This window comes from Babylonia areolata, chromosome 18 (assembly GCF_041734735.1).
Source record: "Babylonia areolata isolate BAREFJ2019XMU chromosome 18, ASM4173473v1, whole genome shotgun sequence".
NCBI lineage: Eukaryota > Metazoa > Mollusca > Gastropoda > Neogastropoda > Buccinidae > Babylonia > Babylonia areolata.
Window position 1 is genome coordinate 44461145 of NC_134893.1, and position 23686 is coordinate 44484830.

At 39.1% G+C, this 23686-nt stretch overlaps 1 protein-coding gene across 4 annotated transcripts in view; it reads right to left on the reverse strand.

Moving 5' to 3' along the window:
- Window positions 1-490: 490 nt before the first annotated feature.
- LOC143292815 (protein transport protein Sec24A-like) overlaps window positions 491-23686 on the reverse strand; it is a 38254-nt gene continuing 15058 nt past the window's right edge. For all 4 annotated transcript variants that reach the window (XM_076603411.1, XM_076603410.1, XM_076603409.1 and 1 more), the window contains 15 exons: window positions 23096-23222; window positions 20343-20452; window positions 19306-19372; window positions 18018-18182; window positions 15734-15891; window positions 14759-14860; window positions 12745-12868; window positions 12124-12282; window positions 11645-11818; window positions 10984-11094; window positions 9917-10095; window positions 8411-8548; window positions 7425-7622; window positions 5110-5213; window positions 491-2583 (listed from right to left, as the gene is read on the reverse strand). In XM_076603411.1, coding sequence (XP_076459526.1) covers window positions 2469-2583; window positions 5110-5213; window positions 7425-7622; window positions 8411-8548; window positions 9917-10095; window positions 10984-11094; window positions 11645-11818; window positions 12124-12282; window positions 12745-12868; window positions 14759-14860; window positions 15734-15891; window positions 18018-18182; window positions 19306-19372; window positions 20343-20452; window positions 23096-23222 — 2031 coding nt within the window. In that variant the 3' untranslated portion in view covers window positions 491-2468. The remainder of the gene's footprint in view (window positions 2584-5109; window positions 5214-7424; window positions 7623-8410; window positions 8549-9916; window positions 10096-10983; window positions 11095-11644; window positions 11819-12123; window positions 12283-12744; window positions 12869-14758; window positions 14861-15733; window positions 15892-18017; window positions 18183-19305; window positions 19373-20342; window positions 20453-23095; window positions 23223-23686) is intronic.

A 23686-nucleotide genomic window follows, 5' to 3' on the forward strand; every position in this document is an offset into this window, starting at 1 on the left:
CCAGGGGTATTGCAATCTTTTTTTTTTCTTTTCTTAAAGTCCATGTATCAGTTGTTTTTTGTTCTGTTTTTATTCATTTATTTATTTATTTATTTCCAATTACCCATCTTAAAATCTTGCATGGGAAACACACTTGTGGACTAGAATAATAAATAACAAACGAACAAAGAAAATCCTAATGGATGTTTTATCAGGCACAATAATTCTAGCTTCGCAATCAAAAAGGTGTCATACTCTCACTGCATTGTTGAAACATCCCTTAATAACTGAAAAATCCAATTGTGGATGATGAACAGCATGCAGATTTCTGTTCCCTACACAGTACATTCATAGGAAATGACAATCCCACTCCACTTTTGTTTTTTAGTCACAACCACTACCATGCATGCCTTTGTAATTGTCTGTGTGATTTTGTTTGTTTGTTTTTGTTTTAAGAAGAACTGCATACCACTGCAGCCCCCCCCCCCCCCCCCCCCAAACAGCTCTCTGAATGACAACATATTGAATACAACTAGAATACTGTAACTAGTAGACTTTAACTTGGAAGTGTTTCTTCCTTTCATTCTTCCTGTCACTTTTGTTGGAAGAAGGATTTTCTGTTGAAAATTTTAACTTGTACATTCTCTGCTATCAGCCAAGAAGCGTTTGATTTGCCATGTTCTGATGTGTGTGTTACTTTGTTGAGCACTCCAGTAAAAACAGTTAAAACCACAAAACCATACACAATTTTCCAGGCCCCACAACCTGATTCAACTATTCTAATTTTTTTTTAAATGTTTGCAGTCTACACAATCATTTTCGAATGTAAAAATATGCACACATGCTTCACTGTCGGATACTTCACTTTGTTTGCATAATGATATGAGTTTCAAAGAAATGTTTGCAATGATGCCCTTTGTGTATGTTGTTCTACACCAAGTTAATTAAGCCTGCCAGAAACTTACAGTGTAATGAATTCAAAAGCACACCATACATATCTACTCTGTGATAGTCATGCCACAATATCTCAAGACAACAACTGATATCATACACCACGTGTAAGAACAGGACAGTCAATCTGATTCACTTTCAACATGGAATCTGACGATCTTTGGTTGATGATGCATATTTCATCCTTCAAACTGCAAAGTACAAAAGCAAAAGTCAATTAAAAATAAGACAGTTCATCATCATAGTGCACCCAGACACACCTTACAGAATGCAACGACAAAGTCAAAGTGCACTGAGACAATGAGCCAGACCACTGGAGAGACGGTCAGGTTTAGAACAGGATCATATTGCAGTGAGAGAGAGAGGAACAGATAGGCAGAGAGACTGAAGTGCCAGGAAAACAAACAAACAAAAACAACAAATAAACTGAAAATCTACAACAGCAAAAACAAACATATATATATATGCAGGCACATTGTTTAAACACCGCCGATTATTCCTTCAGTGGCCAACAGAAACCTTATGCCTCATGCCAAACCAAAGACAAAGGTTTCCAAATCCACTGGTCACTGACATTGCGCAGCTGAAAAATGACAGTAAATTTTCAAACATGGATCCGGTGAGTCTGTTTTGTACAAGACATGACTGACAAATCTACACTGTCTGCTTTCTGTTCCACTTAGTGTTTCACTCCATTTTACAACACTTGTGCACTGACCTCAACCTCTGTGAACTGATGTCTTTCAGAAGACAATCTTTTCCTCCCCTCCATGCTATTTTATTTTCACTGGCCACATAGTATGGGTACCTTAGCTAAACATCTCATGTCCACCCCTCACCCCACCCCATGTGAATGCATGACTATTCAGACTGTTCTGCATATATCAAAGATACATTCAAGGGGGTCCTTGATGACCTTGCAAGCTTGCAACAACCAATTTTTCAGCACGTTAAACAAGATAGCAACAGTATTCTATCCAGTCTGTCACCACACACACACACACACACAAATCACATGGATACCCTGCACAACACAAAAGGGCACAAAGTATCACAAGAACCAGCATGAGCATGTATAAAGAAATGCAAGTCTAACAAACACATACACACACCAAGTCCACAAAGACAAGAACATGTTTCAGGGAGGGAGTCTGGGGGAGAGGGGGGAGGGAGGATAACAAACAAATACAATATACAAAGTGTCCAAGACCGTTCAATTGCTTGATTTTATTTTCTTCTTCTTTTCTAATTTTTTTTTTAAAACTCAATATTATGTTCACTCTTTATCTAGAAGAAAAAAAAAAAAAAAACCAGAAAAAGAAAAGGCAGAGTATGCTGTGAAGCAGACATACCATTCTAACCAAAGTCACTTTTCCGGTTAACTACAGACTGTTTTATGTTCCAGTCCTTCTCCTACTTGGGTCCAGACACCTGGCCACCAACATAATTATTCTCTTCAAGCAAACTGCAAACTGAACACAAGCACCCCTGCAACCTGCTCCTGCAGACACTGTCCATGGGGTGAAGTCACCAACTGGTCAGCCCTTGACCTTCTGCTTCAGAAACTGCAGGAATTCATAGTAGGACATACTGGACTCCGTGCGGTCTTCCACCATGTACTGGAAAAAGTGATTGCGTTGTTTGGTGTCGTCTCTGAAACAGCCAGAGGGATAACACAACATGCTGCGATGAAAACTAAAAACCCCCAATGTGTAAATGCTGAGAAGCGAACGAAAACAAGGAAAGTGAAAATTAAATAATTAGAAAGAAAAAAAAAATACACATATATAAAACAATACAAACATGTGGGTTTTTTTTTTCTTCTTCTTCTTCTTTTTTTTTAATAACTCAGGAAGCGTTAATTCTATTACACTGATGAAGGCCTCCTAGTGTCTGTCTGACGTCTATATCATTATATGATGGACGTTTTCTTGCCGTACTTAGTCTTCAGCGTTTGTGATGGTACGTCAGTGTTTTTAAATGATTTAGTGTATTTGTGTAAATGTGTGTAGTAATGTCATTTAAATAAACGCATTTTCATATCACATAAAGCAAACAGTCAATGAGTGTTATGTTCACATTATGAATGGACACAATATTCTGTTTGGGTTATTCCCTTCTTTCCTCAATTACATATGTATGAGTCCACATATATGCCAATCCATCACTTGATCATGTACATACAAAGAAAAAATAACAATAAAATACCAAAACAAAAGCACACCCGAAAAAAAGCCCTTCATGGCTGCCTTCTGTAAACCAGGAGAGTTAATTCAGCCCCATCCTCTTCACATGCTTCCCGAATTTATATTTTGTTTTTGATTAAAGGACAACAATAAATGAAATGAGAAAAAGGAAAAACCTATCAAATCACAAAAACGACAACAACAACCACAAAAAAAACAAACCCAACAGCAACAACAAAAACCCATAAAAACAGAATGCACAATTATGCCAAAAAAAAAAAAGGATCAAAACTGGATGGGAATTACCGTAAAGTTCGGTCTATAAGCCGCGACTTTTTACCCCAGCTTCAACCTCTGCGGCTTATACAATGATGCGGCTTATTTGCGGATTTTAACGATCCCGGGAGTGTCACATTCTAGTCTATTCTTAGCTGCCCTTCAACTCACCAAAATCATGATTCTGTCCATGAACTTTTGGATGAGCTTCAGGATAGTGTGCTAACTGTTCACCCTTTATAAATCAAATCCGCACACATTAAAGCCTTCAGATCAGCATTCAGTTCTACTCTGCTCAAGTGTACACCCTCATCATGCCGAAAAAGCGACGTTATGCCTATGATGCAGCCTTCAAATTGAAGGCGATCGACCTAGCAGACGACAGTTTGAGTTTCAGTTTCAGCAGACGACAGTGCAAGCGACGAACCAGCAGTGACCTCCACCTTCATGTTCATGAAGTGAAAGCGAGGCTGAAGTCAGTGACAAGATGGCGGAGGAAGTTGTGCTGGTTCTCTTCAACTCAGACACTGAAGACGGAGATTTTAGTGGATTCAGTGAGCAGGATGACGTTGAATAAATGTGACTATCCCAAAATTATGGATCTTATTTTCGTTGTGTTTATTTATTATTTTTTTGTGGCACTAGCAGTATTTTCGCTTGCTTTTCTTTGTGTTGTTCCCGCTTGTGTTTCATAACCTACAGTATCGACAGCTTTTCTGTTGTATCAGTATGTGTTCCGGTACCGGAAATAAGTGCAGCTTATAAACCGGTGCGGCTTATGTATGTATAAAGTTCAATTTTTTCCAAAATTTAGTGGGTGCAGCTTATATACCAGTGCGCTCAATAAACTGAACTTTACGGTACTTTTGTAAGCTGACCAAGAATGGACATCTACGTTCTCAAATTACTATTTTGTATATCGATGAATGCTTTGTAGAAACTCCACTTGTACTGAAATTCTGTATACTGCATATTTATCCTAGCTATATACTCTTCTGTTAAATATTTATTTTTTAGATATTGTCTAAAAACCACAAACTCTGGAGTGACATTTTGCATTTTACATTTATAAAGGAAAAAATTGGCACAAAGTATGATAAAGTCTTGTATGTCATCAGTCCCACATTCCTTGACATTACCAAACATCACTAGTTCTTTTGTAATTCTAAACAATACAAACATGTTTTGTCCATTGAAAGTAGTCTTCATCTTGAATGACGACATAGCCATGACCACTTCAACAACTCTTTCTTGTTATCTTTTTTAAAATGCCATCTTATGCATTTCCATGACAAACAATGGATCCAATTTGATCTGGATATATGTCTGAACTATGGTTGACACTGCCCTTGCTGTTCATTCAAAGAAATTGCCTTGCATATATATTTCTTTTTTAACCATCATCCAAGTTGTTCTTTTTGCAAGATGCTTTTACCTTGTAAAAAGCTTCTGTCGGAACAGCATCACTTAATCTGACAATAAATGGCTACTCAGAGATGCTCACTCAGTCTGGCTCCACGACTAAGCCATTATTGTTGTCAGTAGACCCTCAGATTGAAAGTCCAACACTTTAAACCCCACGCAGCTGTTGAGCCAGTCACACACATGCACTCTCTCTAACATGTCACATAGAAACAACAACATGCATAAATATAGGTACACCAAATATAAGTAGTAGAAAGAAGTAAGAGTTTGTTGCTTTTTTTTTTTTTTTTACCTGAGAACCAGGAAAGAGACTCCACCAGGTCTGGAGTCCATGAGATAATTGATGAAGTTTCGTATCCTATCTGAGGTGGGGTTGTCCAGTTCGGGCAGATCCATCTGTGTCCATGGAAACCATACCAAATTGTTTTGGTTTTTTTTGTTTGTTTGTTTGTTTTCCTCTTTTCTATAGATATAAACTGAACTTTGCCACCAAACTGTACCTAATACATTATTTTGTACACTGTCCAAAAATCTGCTTTTTATACTACAAGCAAAATCAAATCTACATGAAAAATCAATTTGTAAGTTTAATATTGAAAAAAAAAAAAATCATAATAATCTATATCAGTGTATGTATACTGTGCATGTGTGCCACTTGTTTATACGTGTTTAGTGTATGTGTGTGTATCTGTGTGTGTGTATTCATGGAGTCTATGTTCAGTGTGTGTGTCCACATGTATCAGTGCTTGTTCAGTATGTGTGTGTCCACATGTATCAGTATGTGTTCAGCATGTGTGTGTGTACACGTGTATCAGTATATGTTCAGTATATGTCCATATGTATCTGTGTATGTTCAGTGTATGTGCACACGTCTCTGTATGTTAAGTGTGTTCACATGTGTCCGTGTATGTTCAGTGTGTGTTCACATGTGTCCATGTATGTTCAGTGTGTCAGTGTGTGCACCTGTGTCAGTGTATGTTCAGTGTGAATGTGCACCAGAGTCAGATATGTTCAGTATGTGTGCACTTAAGTGTGTGTGCACCTGCTGTGTCAGTGTATGTTCAGTGTGTGTGTGCATCTGTGTCAGTGTATGTTCAGTATGCATGCACCTGTGTTAGTGTATGTTCAGTGTGCGTGCATTTGTGTCAGCGTGTTCACATGTATCAGTGTATATTCTGTGTGTGTGTGTGTGTGTGTGTGTGTGTGTGTGTGTGTGTGTGTGAGTGTATTTTCAGTGTGTAAAATATCCACTGAGCATTCCCTACAAAGGTTTTAACAATATCCACTGAACATTCCTAACTGAAGGTTTTAACACATCCACTGACCACCCATTACTGAAGGTTTTAACACATCCACTGAGCATTCCTTACTGTAGGTTTTAACACATCCACTGAGCATTCCTTACTGTAGGCTTTGCCACATCCACTTACCACCCCTTACTGAAGTTTTAACACATCCACTGAGCATTCCTTACTGTAGGTTTTAACACATCCACTGACCACCCATTACTGAAGTTTTAACACATCCACTGAGCATTCCTTACTGAAGTTTTAACACATCCACTGAGCATTCCTTACTGTAGGCTTTGCCACATCCACTGACCATCCATTACTGAAGTTTTAACACATCCACTGAGCATTCCTTACTGTAGGCTTTTCCACACATCCACTGACCACCCATTACTGAAGTTTTAACACATCCACTGAGCATTCCTTACTGTAGGCTTTGCCACATCCACTGACCATCCATTACTGAAGTTTTAACACATCCACTGAGCATTCCTTACTGTAGGCTTTGCCACATCCACTGACCACCCCTTACTGAAGTTTTAACACATCCACTGAGCATTCCTTACTGTAGGCTTTGCCACATCCACTGACCATCCATTACTGAAGTTTTAACACATCCACTGAGCATTCCTTACTGTAGGCTTTTCCACACATCCACTGACCACCCATTACTGAAGTTTTAACACATCCACTGAGCATTCCTTACTGTAGGCTTTTCCACACATCCACTGACTATACCTTACTGGAGGTTTTTCACACATCCACTGACCATTCATTACTGAGGTTTTTCACACATCCACTGACCATTCATTACTGAGGTTTTTCACAGATCCACTGACCACCCTTTACTGAAGGTTTTTCACACATCCACTGATCACCCTTTACTGAAGGTTTTTCACACATCCACTGACCATCCTTACTGAGGTTCTGAACCCATGCACACTGACCACTCCTCAATGAGGTTCTGAACCCACTCACACTGACCACTCCTCACTGAGTTTCTGAACCCATGTACACTGACCACTCCTCACTGAGGTTCTGAACCCATGTACACTGACCACTCCTCACTGAGGTTCTGAACCCATGCATACTGACCACTCCACACTGAGGTTCTGAACCCATGCATACTGACCACTCCACACTGAGGTTCTGAACCCACGCACACTGACCACTCCTCACTGAGGTTCTGAACCCACGCACACTGACCGCTCCTCACTGAGGTTCTGAACCCACGCACACTGACCACTCCTCACTGAGGTTCTGAACCCACGCACACTGACCATTCCTCACTGAGGTTTTTGAACCAATGCACACTGACCATTCTTCCCGGGATGGCCTTGAAGTTGGGCACGTCCAGCACTTGCTGGCAGAAGGCATCAGACACGGAGCTGCCGACCAGCAGGTAGATGCTGTGGCCCTGGTCCATGACGTACACCCCGTGCCGGTCCAGGTTGGCCGAGGACAGGTGCAGGTGAGGGGCCTTGGGCACCTTCTCATCGTTCACCTCAACCACCTCCTGAACAGCATATATGTATTGTATTGTATTGTGTTGTGTTGTATTGTACTGTGTTGTGTTCTATTGTGTTGTGTTGTATTGTATTGTACTGTATTGTGTTGTATTGTATTGTGTTGCATTGTATTGTACTGAACTGTACTGTATTACTCTTTTTTGTAACAACATTTCTCTGTGTGAAATTCAGGCTGCTCTCCTAAAGGAGTCAGGGAAAATCTCCACCCTTTACCCACCAGGCGCCATGACCAGGATTCAAACCCGGGACCCTCAGACTGAGAGTACAACGTTTTAACCATGTCATCATACAGCTCTCACTTTGCTGTTAGCTAAACTGTAAGCTTAAGTCAATCTTTGCTATGAGCTGAACATTGTTACAAGACATATTTTTTTTAAATCCAACTGGACATAAACTGCACATCCACCATAAACTGCACATCCACCACAGGCTCATCACTCACAGCACACAATATCTCAGCCCACAGACGAGTCCAACAACAAAAACACACAAATAACATGATGAAGGTTGGACAAAAAAGTAAAAAAGTCAACTATGTCAAGCTGAATATACACAAAAAAGCAACAAAACACAACAGCCTGATTCACCATTCAATAATAATTTTTGAATCCCCCCCCAAAAAAAGTTATAAAAGAAGATCCATCTCGAGGTTCAAAACTCCAGAACAAGGAATGCTACCACAAACCGATCATCACAAATTCTTCAATGGCAGGCAGGTAAAATCTTAAAGGATCCAACAGCCAGGAAAATACAGCAATCTGTGCATGTTCCTCACCTCATCATTCAGGGCATGGACAGGGTACAGGTGTGGGTAGTAGGTCTGCAGAAGGGAAGAGATGGGCGTGGTTTTAGCCAGCAGGTGAGCGTACACCCGGTCATCTAACTTGATGTTGGCTGACAATCTGAAGGCAGCCTGTAGAAAAAACATACAAAGATTGATTGTACACCCAATCATCTAACTTGATGTTGGCTGACAATCTGAAGGCAGTCTGTAGAAAAAACATACAAAGACTGATTGTACACCCAATCATCTAACTTGATATTGGCTGACAATCTGAAGGCAGTCTGTAGAAAAAACATACAAAGACTGATTGTGCACCCAATCATCTAACTTGATGTTGGCTGACAATCTGAAGGCAGTCTGCAGAAAAAACATACAAAGACTGATTGTACACCCAATCATTTAACTTGATGTTGGCTGACAATCTGACGGCAGTCTGTAGAAAAACATACAAAGATGGAAAGTACACCCAATCATCTAACTTGATGTTGGCTGACAATCTGGAGGCAGTCTGTAGAAAAAACATACAAAGATCGAACGTACACCCAATCATCTAACTTGAAGCTGGCGGACAATCTGAAGGCAGTCAACAGAAAAACATACAAAGATCAAACGTACATCGAATCATCTAACTCGATGCTGGCTGACAATCTGAAGGCAGCCTGTAGCAGAGAAACGTACACCGATTGGACATGGCAAAGAAAGACTTAAACATAGCATGCATACATATTTAAGAGTGGAGACAGGACAGAGAGAGAAGAGGGGGGAACACACTTTGGGCTCCGGAGTTTTATATGCGAGTAAAATGTGTACACTATCATGATATTTAGGAAGAAAGCATGAAAAAAAATCTTTTTTTGTTAAATTTGGAAGCGTGTGTATAAATCATGTTTTCAAAAACAAAAAAAAATTGTTAGAGAGGTATGTACAAAGCTTTATTCTTATTACTTATATCATTGTCAGCATACATTGTACCATCAGCAGCGAATTCCTAAACACAATCGAAAATGAAACATGCACACTTACACACATGTACACGCACACACACACACACATAGATACACACACAAACACAGACACAGAAAGAAAAAACACCACAACACTTTTGTTTCAATTCCATGCTTCCACAATGTGTCACATGTCCAAATGGAGAAAGTTTATAAAAACTGTGGGTTGTAAAATAAGACACACTTTTGGACATCTCTTATCAAAAATGAGCCTTAGTTTACAACCCACAATTGTTGTTGTTTTTATAACTTTCTCCATTAGGTGTTTTTATGGACTCAGTAATCATTTTTCATTTTACTGTCACATGTCAAAAAAACCAACCAACCAAACAAAGAAAACTGAACAGAAAAAAACATCACAACTGGGGAAACACTGACACTCTTGAGCATGGCCACGTTTATGCCTCTGTAAGTGAAAACAAAAAAAAACAAAAACAAAAACAAACAAACAAAACTGAACAGAAAAAAACATCACAACTGGGGAAACACTGACACTCTTGAGCATGGCCAGCGTGTAGAGCGGGAAGAGGCGAAGAGACCAGGGTGCCACCAGGGCCCCGGCGCGCTGGGAGGCGGGGATCTGGGCGGCATAGGCGTTCAGCATGTCCTGGCAGGCGTTCATCAGGGCTTCCCGCGCGTCCTCCAACGAGGCGCTGATTGTACGGTCCACCGCTGTGTGTCAAAAATAGGCAAAAATTCAACACAAGCAGTTTTCACTTTCTTTTTTGGTCAAAGTGTTGTTGAACAGTCCACAGCTGTGTCAAACAGTTCAAAATTCAGCACAGTAGTTTTCACTTTCTTGTGTTTGGTCAAAGTGTTGTTGAACGGTCCACAGCTGTGTCAAAAATTGCAAAATTCAACACAGCATATTCAGGATTAAAAGACTATACCAGTCTTGAATAAAAGCTGATTTGTGTTTGCACATTTCTTCTGTCATTGCTGGTGTGTGCACAAGTCAAATGACTAGGATATGGACAAGCCCAGAGCTTGCGAAAGTGTCTGAAGTTCCAATGTACCTTTTATTCGCCTGTGTGCTAGCTGAATCTGTAGAATAAGCAGCACTGATTTGAAGCTGTATACCTTGTACAAGGAGAGAGTTACCATTCTATATTGTTTATTAATCCTTTACTCTCTTACTGAGTCCTAACTTCATTATTCTTTCATCACAGTAATTCACTTTCTTATATTTTTGCTCAAAGTTTTAACACTTTTATCACCTTTAAAGGAATAATCAAGATTTGTTTTCCAACTCTGAAATGACAAGTGACTGGAAGTGGGGATGGTTTAAAAAGAAAAAAAGCAATCTGACATACATATGGAAATGAATCTACAATTTCATTCGCCTATATATAAATGAAGGGAAACAGAAAGATAGGGTGGAGGGGTTCAAAGGGAAGATTCAGACAGATCATTAGAAATCTCTCAAAACTGAAGAAGTAAAAAGAAAAGCTTTAAAAAAATAAATAAATAAAATTAAAAAAAACAAGAAAAAAAAAGAGAGAAAAATGTATTTATAAACACATGGTCATGAAGAGAGCAATAAAGAAGAAGACTACTTGCCCATTTTGGCCAGCAATGCTGCAATAGCCTGCTGATCTGCACCAGCAAACACCTCGGTCAGCTGGCTGGTGGTGGGTACACACAGAGTATGCACTCTGATCCGACGTTCACCTGCCAACCAGAACTTTCAGTTTGTACATACATTACTGGTCCCACTTAAGAATCCAGTGACTGTGCTGGCTTTTCTCAAAATGGAAAAGTTACAAGATGATATGATCGTTTATTATATCTCTGTTTTTCATCACCAATTTAATGTGTTTTCATTGCTGTTCACTTTTAATTTTGGTGTAAAATTTCAATGTTATATCATCCATGCCCCCCCAAAGGTTCAAAGGATTAAACATTCTGGATTCTCTTGATACTTGTTATGTGGCCAAAAGCTTATGAATAACACAGTCCTAACAGCACCATGTCCTTTTCCCTCTACTATTAAGCTGATTGTTTTCTGCACACACCTACACTGTTTGCACTCAGTAAGAACAGTCACAAAACAAAAACTGGAACACTAAATATTAAAAAAAAATAACACAAACTTACACATATGACTGTGAATGTATTTGTGCACACACGCCCTAGAACTAAGCTGTGCCTTGAACACCAAGCCTCAATCCTATACATGCTCCAGCAAACATAGTGAAGTTTAGAAGAAGGAGAAGCGCACCTTTGCTGGATGTGTAGAGGAGAGCAGCCTGAAAGCACACGTTGCTGGACTCTGTCAAAGTGTCCTCTATGGACATCTGCATACCAAAACCAGCATCCGGATTGACGTTTGGCAGCGACAGCAAGTCCGTGGACCGCACAAAGAAGTTTCCGTGGAACGTGTGAATACTGACCCCTAGAATGAAACAACAACAACAGAATTTCGTATGAAAATCTTGTGCTCTATTCGCATAGACACTCCCTACTTGCAGCACACTTTCTAAAAAATGAAGAACATTATGTGTTTGACAACTTGAAGTATGCAAGTTAAAAAGAAAAGAAAAGAAATATATACATACCTACATGAAAGCACTACGATGTTCATCAAAATGTTTCCCTGTAAAACTACAATAAACACAAACACACAGCATGACAAACATTCTGTTTTCTCTCTATCTTTGGAAGGAACAAGAAACAGAACAAAAAGCATAATGAGATTACCTCTGGTACACCGTATCCTCATGACAGACTCAAAGCCGATCTTGCGTGTTAGATAACGCCTCAGGTCTGACTCAAACTTGTCAACCATGGCAGGGTTACGGGCAGTGTGGAAAGATGGGTAATACTGGACGCAGCCCGAAGAATATTTGGAAATGCAGGCTGCAAATATAAAAGAAGTGTCAGGAAAACAAACAGAAAGATATCAACAAAAATTTACCTCTCCATCTAGTACTTTGTATTTGGTAAAACAAGAGAAAAAGAGAAAGAATGGAAAAAACAACAACAACAACAAAAATTCCAGTTTCAATCTTAGCAATCATGACAAGAGTAATCCAGCTGATAAAAAATCTATGAATGTCCAAAAATACGCATTTTGACTCTGCGCATGTGCTGTTCTGCTGTGCTTGTGTGTGAGCATGCATGTGTATGAAAAAAAAAGAACATACATTACTCATCATTAGCCAGTTTCAAAATAAAGTGTGTATGTGAGAGAGAAAATAACAAACATACATTACTCAACATAAGCCAGCTTCAAAGTTAATTGCCTTTACAAATCATGCAGTGAAAAAAAAAAAATTCTCAATGTGTTCAGCTGGCCATGGATACTTCAAGAGCACTTACAGATGGAGGCAATGTCAGCATACTGGCCGTTGAGCATGAAGAGATCCACAGCCACTTGCTGGGCAGAGCAGTCCAAAGCCAACTTCTTGTAAAAGTCGGATGCTGGGCCAAGATTGGATGCATTCTGAACAACGTCAAATGATGCGCATCGTTAGTTTTAAGACATTCGTCCTTTTCTTGTGATGTAAGCCACATCTCTTACTCATATTCCATTGTGATCATAGTCAAGTTCATACAGAATAAAGCTTTATCACAATAACCAAATATTAATTTGCAGGACAACAGAAAACATTACCAGTGAAAGGCAATAACAAACATTTATGACCATATGATTTCAAAAGTCAGATATACTGCTCAAGATGCCAGCTAAGTTTAAAATAAACTGAATATCAACTACATAGCATATTGGACAATATTTCTAAATTAAATTTACAAACAGAACATGAATTTTCATATAAACAAATACCACTTTATTTATCTTTAAAATACCATCCAATTAGAACTCGTCCAATTTGCACTGTATAAATCAAAAGCAAACTGTCATTATTTTATCTGTTTGTTTTATTTAACCCCTAGGCTGCCTGCATGACGAGATAACTCGTCATGGCAAGCATGTATGCTTCGCTGCCTGCATGACGAGATAACTCGTCATCGAAATATTCTGACTTTTCCCTGCTTTGCATTCAGTTCGTTGACAAAAATGCTGGTAGCTTTAGCTTGGGGAATCTCTCTGGATTCTATTCATAGCTAGAAACACCATCTGCGTCATAAGGCAGTCCTTTATTTGAACGTTTTGGTTGGGTTACTGGCCGCAGTCTTTGCCTGGCTCCTCTTCTCGCTCGCTCAACAAAATGTCGGACTGACGCCGTGCTCAAGACACGCGATCGTGACGAACTAAATCAACCAAGATTACTTTCTTTAGCTAATGCTCAGAAAGAATTGGAGCATAAATTCGAAGGAGAAGACAGTGGTGAACATTTATAGGACGATTTGATAGAAAATAAAGGGAGCAATCAAGAGAGTGGCCAAGATACAACTATCAGTGAGTGATGCAGGCTGTTCAACTCTAGCAGACGAATTTTTAGCAGGGCACCGTATGAGCTATTTTCTTGGCACTCAGCCAACGCGGTCTGATGACGTGACGATGTGAGAGGGGTGAAGAGGAGGGGGGTGGAGACTGAGGGGGCGTGGCCTCACATTCATATTATCACTTGCAGAAGTCACAATGCATCTATTTCTTTTTCAGTTTTTTTTATATTGTGGTTGTTCTAGTATGATTTTGTGTGTGCAGATATCCATTTGTCCAGAAAATGATATTTTTGTGCAAATTACCAGACTAATGTTTGTAATGAACAAGTTGAAAATGTGACAAAAAACAAAACACTGATTTCAAAACAACAGCATGTCACTTAAAATGCATAAAATGGGAAAACATCATGTGTTTTGTATTCTTTATTCATTTCCCTTTCAGAAAATATATACTTTTATGGGTCTTTCTCCAATAACAAAGAGCACAGAATTTTTTGAAAATTTATACCCGTTTTTTGGGAAAAAACCCTGGCAAATAGATTTCACTTAAATCTTATTTTCCTGGCAGCGAAAGGGTTAATTCTTTTTTTCAGCCCCATCTTTCAAGGAGAAAAAAACACAAAAAAAATATTAGACGTGTCCTTTCTCTAAAAATACATTGATACACTCGAGTCGTTTATGTATTGTACTGCACTGAATTGTATTGCACTGAATTGTATCATATTGTATTCTATCACTCTTTTGTCACAACTGATTTCTCTGTGTGAAATTTGCACTGCTCTCCCAAGGGAGAGCATGTCGGTAGAGTGCAGCGTCACCCCTTTTTTTTATCCTGCTTTTTTTCTACCTACAAGTGTATTTGTTTATCAATCAAAGTGGATTTCTCCACAGAATTTTAGCCAGGGACAACCCTTTCACCCCAGTCCCTTTGTAAAAATAGAGCACAAGGCAAACTGGCTGGCAGACCACAGCTGAAGACACTGACCAGGCTGGAGGCTTTGGACGAGGCCTCTCTGTTCTCCAGGGCTCCTGGTCCCACTGTGGGCAGGGTGGTCTGCATCACCGTCACACGTCCACCTGTGTTATTCTGTTGACACACCTAGGTGTCAATATGACTTGCATCGATTAATACCTGATAACCAGCATGATGATGTATTCACAAACACGCCTGCACTACAGACACACACTGTCCACCCCTGTTGCTGCCCACACACCTAGGTGTCAATACCACTTGCAAAGATTAATATCTGATAATCAGCATGAATGATATATTCAAATATTGAAATACATTTTTACACTACAGACACTCACCGCCCACCCCTTATTACTGCCTGCACACCTTGGAGTCAATACCACTTACACAGATTAGTTTCTGAACATCAATGTGATGGTGTCACCTATGGGAATAAATGGTCACTGCAGACATGCATGGACAGCTAAAAATGGAGTATGACTGCCTACATGGCAGAGTAAAAACAGTCATATAAGTGAAAGCCCACTTGCACATGAGTTAACATGAGCACTGCAGCCAACAAATATAGATGAAAGCATGCACATAAACATAACTCTGTTTTCATTTGGGTCTGATCTTAAACAAAATGCACTCTCTATCTCAATGCTGTGAGATGTGCATTTCAAGACTTGTAAAAGCATGGGCATGTTCTGCATGAGGAATTTATCATTACAATGTTGTCATATCTGTTATATGTACAATAACTGCTTTCACAACAACAAAAAATACAGTAATGTTTACACTTTTAAAACAAAACAAAACCTCCTCGCCAATGCTGTTTGCTGCATGCATCCAAATCATGTAATCTGCAAGCCAGTGCTGTTTGCTGCATGCATCCAAATCATGTAATCTGCAAACCAATGCTGTTTGCTCCAAAATCAATATACGGCAGGCAGTGCCACTGTCCTCACAAACCAAGCACCAGCTCACACAAGCTCAGCTGCTCACCATGAGTTTGAAGGCAGCCTGCAGCGCAGTGCCCAGAGCGTTGCCTGTCTCGTGGTTGCCCTCAAACAGGTTGGGCAGCTGGGTCAGAAGCTCCACCACCATGTCCCGACACTCATGGAGGTTGACCAGCAGACTGTCCGGGATGGGCAGGAACACGTCTGAAACACAGTGACTGACACTGAATGCTTTCCTTCTGCTTCTTCTTTTTCTTCTTCTTTGTCTCCTTCTCCCCTAAACTCTGTGAGGTCATCAGGGCCCCACACAGAACTGTTCACAAGATTCCTCCTGGTCTGTCGGTTGTGCGTCAAAGCCTGGATCTCCCCCACCCCTCACCCCCACACAAAATGGGGGAAAAAAACATATAGACTTGACTGACTGATAAACACATCTGACATAAATGATAAAAGAAACCCTTGATATACATATATAGACTTGACTGATTGATTAACACATCTGAATTAAAAGAAACACCCTTGATATATATATATATATATATATATATATATATATATATATATATATATATATATATATAGAGAGAGAGAGAGAGAGAGAGAGAGAGAGAGAGAGAGAGAGAGAGAGAGAGTAGATTGACTGACTGATTAACACATCTGAAATAAAAGAAACCCTTGAACCTTTGCTTGGAACAAGTTGTACTGAAAGACCACAAACAGGTGAATTTAATAAAATCAAAAATTAAAAAAAAAAAAAAGGATATGAATATACACAACATTTGTGTGGATCTCACAGACATTTGATTCAGCACAACATAACAAGACAGTGCATTCTTTAACTTTTGTTTTCTTTCTGACGGGCGCCATAGCCGAATGGTTAAAGCGTTGGACTTTCGATCTGAGGGTCCCGGGTTCGAATCACGGTGACGGCGCCTGGTGGGTAAAGGGTGGAGATTTTTACGATCTCCCAGGTCAACATATGTGCAGACCTGTTAGTGCCTGAACACCTTCGTGTGTATATGCAAGCAGAAGATCAAATACGCACGTTAAAGATCCTGTAATCCATGTCAGCGTTCGGTGGGTTATGGAAACAAGAACATACCCAGCATGCACACCCCCGAAAACGGAGTATGGCTGCCTACATGGCGGGGTAAAAACGGTCATACACGTAAAAGCCCACTTGTGTGCATACGAGTGAACGCAGAAGAAGAAGAAGAAGAAGAAGTTTTCTTTCTGTATGGCAAAATAAACCAACCGTCTCTCTCCACAAACAGTATTTTCCCATTCCTATGATAAATCATGCATGTATACACACACATGCAAACTACAGCCCTACTACTCCCCCAAATCCACACACACACATGCACAGCATGCACACAAATCTTTATTGTATCAATTTTAATAAAAGGACAAACAAACAAAAAATAACAAGACAAAGACAGGTATACATCATATACACGCACCTCTACTGCATCAATTTTAAAAGACTAAAAAATAAAACATGCATTCACAAACATACACATCATATGCACATACATGTATCAATTTTAACAAAAAGATCAACAATAAAAAATAAATTTAAAAAAACAAACACACACACACACATAAACACACACACACACCACAAATACAGATCTCTGTTGCATCACTTTTAACAAAAAAGACCTGACATGCACACACACACACACACACACACAAACTTACACAAACACACCACATGCGCACACCTCTCTTGTTAGGTTTATCAGTGTTAACAAAAGACTACACACACATACACATCACATGCACACACATCTTTTGTATCAATGTAAACAAAAAGACTACAACATACATACACACCACATGCACACACCTCTCTTTATCAATGTAAATAAAAAGACTACACACACACACACACACACACACCTCTTTTGTATCAAAATTAACAAAAAGACTACAAGCACACACATATACACCACATGCACACACTTCTCTTGTATCAGTGTTAACAAAAAGACAACAAACACGCACACATACACATCACATGCACACACCTCTTCTGTGTCAATATTAACAAAAAGACTACAAATACCTAAACACCACATGCACACACCACTCTTGTATCAATGTTAACAAAAAGACTACACACATACATATATACATGTTAACAAAAAGACTACACACATACATATACACATACACACACCTGTGACCTATCTTGTATCACACACACACACACACACAGACACACACATATAACAATCAAGCACCTTTCTTGTATCAACATCAACAACAAACAAACAAACAAATAACAACGAAAACACCACCACCAAGCTCCCGACCCCACCTACCCTCCAAATCGGGCACGACCAGCATCTGGGGCTGTGAGAGGCCCTCAGACAGGTTGAAGAAGTAGAGGGCCCGGTCAAAGCAGAGGAAGCCCACCTGTGTGCGGCCGTCGCCGGGCAGACGGTCCAGCTCATCCATCAGGGTCTGCGTAAACAGGCGCAGGTAGCCTGCAGCAAGAACAACGCCAATCCATGAGGAGCTGTGCTGGCCTGGTGGTAGTGCAACGACTAGGAAGCGAGCGTACGAAACTAAATCTTCCAACAGTGATGTTAGAGTGATATGCCGTTCTTAAGCTGTATGTGATATATGTCAATTTTACTGTCAGATATGCTATTTTCCTTCACATAATGAAAATTTCGGCCACAGATTTGTGTGGAGTGGAGCCTTGTGATAATGCACCTGACTAGGAAGGGATGGTCCATGGATTCCAGCCCTATGTACAGACTAGGATTTTTTGTTTAGTAACCCACTGCCCTCCACTAAATCTTGAGTTGTGGTCTGGGTGCTAGGTATTCAGATGAGATGATGAACCAAGGTCCTGTGTGTGCAGCATGCATTTAGTGCACATAAAAGGACACCAGAAAATTTCTGTAGGAAAATCTTGCTCTGACAGTTAATCAAATATACATGCAGACAAAAAATAGAGAGAGAATAAAAAGGAGGGGTGGTTTGGGGGATGATGCTGTAGTGTGGTGACACACTCTGCTTTGGTGAAAATGTGTTGCACATGTTATTTATTTTGGTGCTTTTTGTTCCAGTCCTTGTCCAAAGTCGTTGAATAGAGCATCCTTTCAGGGCTTTTCTATTCCATGAAAAGTTTAGGTGGTTTTGTTTTTTCATTCCGGACCTGAAACCAGCAGATTTTCCAATGAACACTTCAGACTCAATAATTGGTAGCAAAGGTTCACAAGAACTGCTACGCTGCAGGATTTTAGATAAGGGTATTTTGCACTGCAACCTTCCTGGGTTCCACACTTTGACATGATGACAAGAGAGAAAACTACCCTTGTGATAAATTTTGCTAGTTTATTTTGAATTTTGAAATATGAAAGGAGAGAGACAGAAATATGCATACATACACAACATCATATTTGTTCCCGAAACATTCTCTCTCTTTGTACCAAAAAGAAATAGAAATGGTAGTCTTTATATCAGATGTCGTAAACTGCATATACATACATTCGTGTACTCATTTATTTATCTGTTTATATCCTGTGAACACACACACACACACACACACACACATACAAACACACACATACACATGCACACACACACACACATGCCTACCTGTTTCCACTGCATTGAAAGACACATCCAGCACAAACAGGTACACTGCAGGCTGGGGAGGCCTCAGCTGAAACACACACACATTGAAAGCTCAGCTGAAGGTGAAGAGACTTGATACGAATACTTTACCTCTGATGAGTGATTCCAAATACTCACAAAAATTACCTCCAGATCATTATGTATGTAAAGTAGATCATATAAAAAACAAAACAATGGATAAGTTAATAGAGAAATTCAACAAAAATATTATATTGTACATACACAAATACATCCTTACGTTAACAAACAGTTTGGGTATCTACAAAGAATTTTTTTTTTTCCAAAGACTATGAGTTATCATATTTTTAATCTTCTCCCTATGAATTACCCAAGTCAGCATTATTTCTTCTTTTTTTTAAAATGTATTTATTTTATTGTATCTATTTTATTCTATTTTATTTTTTTGCTGCCCATCTGCCTAATTTCTGTGGCATCACTCCCATGCCCCTCATTCTGAGTCCTCCATACATGGCTACATGTGGATTTGTCTGTTGCATTCCCAGCATTGGCAGTCCACAGGGAACCATCGATGTTAGGTTGCCAGGAGGCCACACACCAGAGGAGAACCTGCACTGCTGCTGTGTCACTTCAGTGGTGTTCAGTGGTGCCTGTCTTGATGTACTCGGGACACCAACTTCTAAGCACCCTACTGATGACACTAATGGCTTAGTTGCAGAGCCAGACTGATTTTTAATAGAAAAATCCACTTTGATAAGAAAACAAATACATTTGCAGGCAGAACAAAATTTTAAAAAATAAAAAGGGGGGGTTGGCGCTCTCATTAAAGCAAAGCGTTTTCCTTGGGGAGAGCAACCTGAATTTCATGCAGAGAAATCTGTACTGTAGTAACAAAAGAGTAACGCAATACAACAAAAAAAATCATACTGAACACTACACTGTACATAAAACATATACCAAGCACTGCACTGTAAAAAAAAAAAAACATTCATGAAACAAGCAGACAGAAGTAAAACTGCAGCAGCTATGTTCCAACTTACCATGTACTCTGATGGTGCAATGAATTCGATGGTAGCTGATTTGATTTCTGGTCTTCTCTGTGGATCACCGTAAGTCTTGGAAACCGGATCAAAGGAAAATTCATCAGGTACTGTAACAGCAAATACACTGATCTTTAAAACATTTTTTTACAGTCTTTCCTTTTTTGTTGTTGCTTTAATTTTTTTTACAATTTTTTTATTCTGCTTAAATTCTAAGCATGAAAAGACATAGAATTGTGCACCAACTCATGAACACAGTTATACTGAATCAAACAGCAAAATGCAGCAGATCAACTAAAAGCTAATATTTCTTTCCAGCACATGTCTGTCTGATACACATGAATTTTTTTCCATGTGACAATGATCCAAAGGCTATGTGACCCCCAGTCTGCATTCTGCCCTTTTTGCAAACCCAAAGTAAAATCCTCTCTGGAAGACAGGGCAGAAAGTTTCATGCAGTTAATCAGGTTCAAGCGTTAAAGAAAAAATGTCTTTAAAAAAATCATTGAGAAAATACATTACACTCTCAAACCCCTTCCAATTTACCCCTCACCCTCCCCATTTTCATGGCTTAAATTGGCTAACATTCATTGACAAAATACTGCATACATTATACTCTTATATCCCTTCTAATTCACACCTAACCCCCTCACCCCCTCCCTGTTTTCATGGGTCAAAGTGGCTCACATTCACTGACAAAATACATTACATTCTAATACCCCTTCCAATTCACCTCTCACCCTCCAAGTTTTCACAAGTTAATTGTTAATTGTTGCTTACAGTCCAGCTGACCACACAGTGCCATATCAGGACTGTCAAACCATACAGATGCTCAACCATGTCAACACAACTGTCATATACATACACACACAAAACCTGTAAGATAAACACAGTTCACGACACATTATCCTAACTCGTGACACATTATCCTAACTATTTAGCTCCATATGGCAAACAAGATTAGGCCATGATGAGGACGCCAGCCATTCTGCTTAATTTATCATCCCCAGATTACAAAAAATCATTAAAAAAGAAAAAAAAAAAAACCGAGGCAAAGCCCTCATGACTCACTTGTGCTTTGCGCTGTATCCAGTAAAGGAATCATGAGGAGAAAAAAAAAAGAGATTAAGAATTCATTAAAAAAATGTTCTATAGAAAATATGATAATCAACAACAACAACAAAAATATATATTATATATGTATGTATGTATATATATAAAATAAGCTTTGGATGAAAAATTTTTTTTAAAAGGGCATGTATGCGGGATCAAACCCATGCATGTTCAGTTCCGAAGCAAGCAGACTAATCCCCACTGCTGCGGCGCATCTGACGTCATTTTACTGAATTCAATATTTAAGGCAATGTTGACGTTTTCTTCTTCGTGCAATAAATAAATGTAATTGTATTGGGCGTAATAGCACCCTTTAAATCATGTTTTTTGTGTGTTTTATTATATCTCAGTTATTCTTTTATTTCGGCGATGTTGCCATCGCTTTGCAGCACATCACAACGCATGGTAGATCTCTAGATCTGCACGAACCAGTTGACAACAGGCTGCGGAAGAAACGATCGCTTCAATTTTTCTTTTATGTTCATTCCAGTTAATTCAGTGTCCACTTCAGGATAATGATATGCAGTAAACACGTCGATGGTGTAGTTAGTTTCACTGTATGTGTTCTGTCCAGAATTTATATTTTTTTCCTTTTAATTGTGAACAAGAAAAACGAGGTCATGTCTTCTAACCAAACATGACCTGCCTTCCAGCAAGTCAGTGCGAAGCGGTTTTGAGAATTTTCAGATTTCAGAATGCACCTTAACAAAATAAATATGGAAATACTGCTTAATTTGGGAGACTTACAACCTATTATTGATATGACTGTGAAGATTTTTTTTCATACCATATTTAAGCCAAATTTGGTATTGGCAGACAAAGTATTTCCAAAGAAAATGGCAATGTTAAAGCTTACCATGGACTCACAGACACACACACACACAGATAACTGAACACTGGGTTAAAACATAGACTCACTTTGTTTACGCAAGCGAGTCAAAAAACACTTCAAAGCCAAACAAAAAATACATAAAAAGGCCATATGGACAAATAACACTGCTGAATGGGAAGCTAGTGCCCATCCCAGTGTTTACAATTTCATTACCTAATCGCCAGAGCAAAACAGCACAGACAGTACATCATAGACTGTGGAAAAGAGAAAAAAGTGTCAAGGCTTGCTTGAAAAAACAAAAGGGGAATGGACTGGGAAGACAGAAAAAGGAGACAATATTGAAGGAAGAGAACAGTTACTGTACGCATGCATAAGTGTGCAAGCATGTTAGTATGTCCAAACATAATTCTATGTCAGAAATATTTTAATGCTTATGCAATTTTGTTTTAAGTGTAGTTGATATCTGATGTTATTGTGTGCGCACATGTGTGTATATGTGTGTGTGTTCTATGAAATGCATTTTGTTTAATCTGAGCCTTATTTACTTGATAGCTTTTATCATCTGCTTCATCTCTGAAATGTGCATTTGATTTATATGAATACATTGTTGTTGTTGTTGTTGTTTTAGCTTTGAACAGCATTGGTACTGGATATCATGCCACAGAAAAATTATGTATTATTGTCACTATTATTAACAAAAAAGGCAGAAACAAAAAGAGCGATAGAAAAAGAGGAAATTTCTAGCACAGGATTTCCAAAAGGCGGGGATGCTATTCATACTAAGTTTTCACAAGTGAAAGTGGCTCACATTCATTGACTCTGAAGCAGAGGTTACACTTCCAGCGCCTCTGGTCAACAAAGACGACAAAGGGGTTGATGTAGGTTCGACAGGACCGACAACGCACAATCACACTGGACTGGATCACTGGGAGTTGCTGCAAGAAGGGAAATAGTGCACAATATTACTTTGACTCAAAATGACTTTGGTTGCTCATTTTTGTCAATACTATTCAGAAACATTGTCAAGCTTTTATTAAAAACGTGCAAGTGTTAATATTGAAATTACAAGCAGCTGTCCGGATTTCTGAGTGCTGAATTTGAATGTAAATTAATACTCTGATTTCTTTTTTTTCTCTTTGCATACATATCATACACTAGTTTTGCTAGTCTTAGATCTTTGCTATCTACTTCTTAAAATAATCTTTGATATTTATAGGCCAGGCAATCACAGAAGACGACATCAGGGCTGAAAAACTACACAAATCAGTCCCACAGATCCTGAAAAAAAACCAAACAACTTTACAAGAGCAAACAAAACGCCACCTTGAAAAGAAAATTTGTAGTTAACGCTCCACCCACAGAGGTCAGCAGACAGGACAGCGAGAAAAGGACTTCAAGG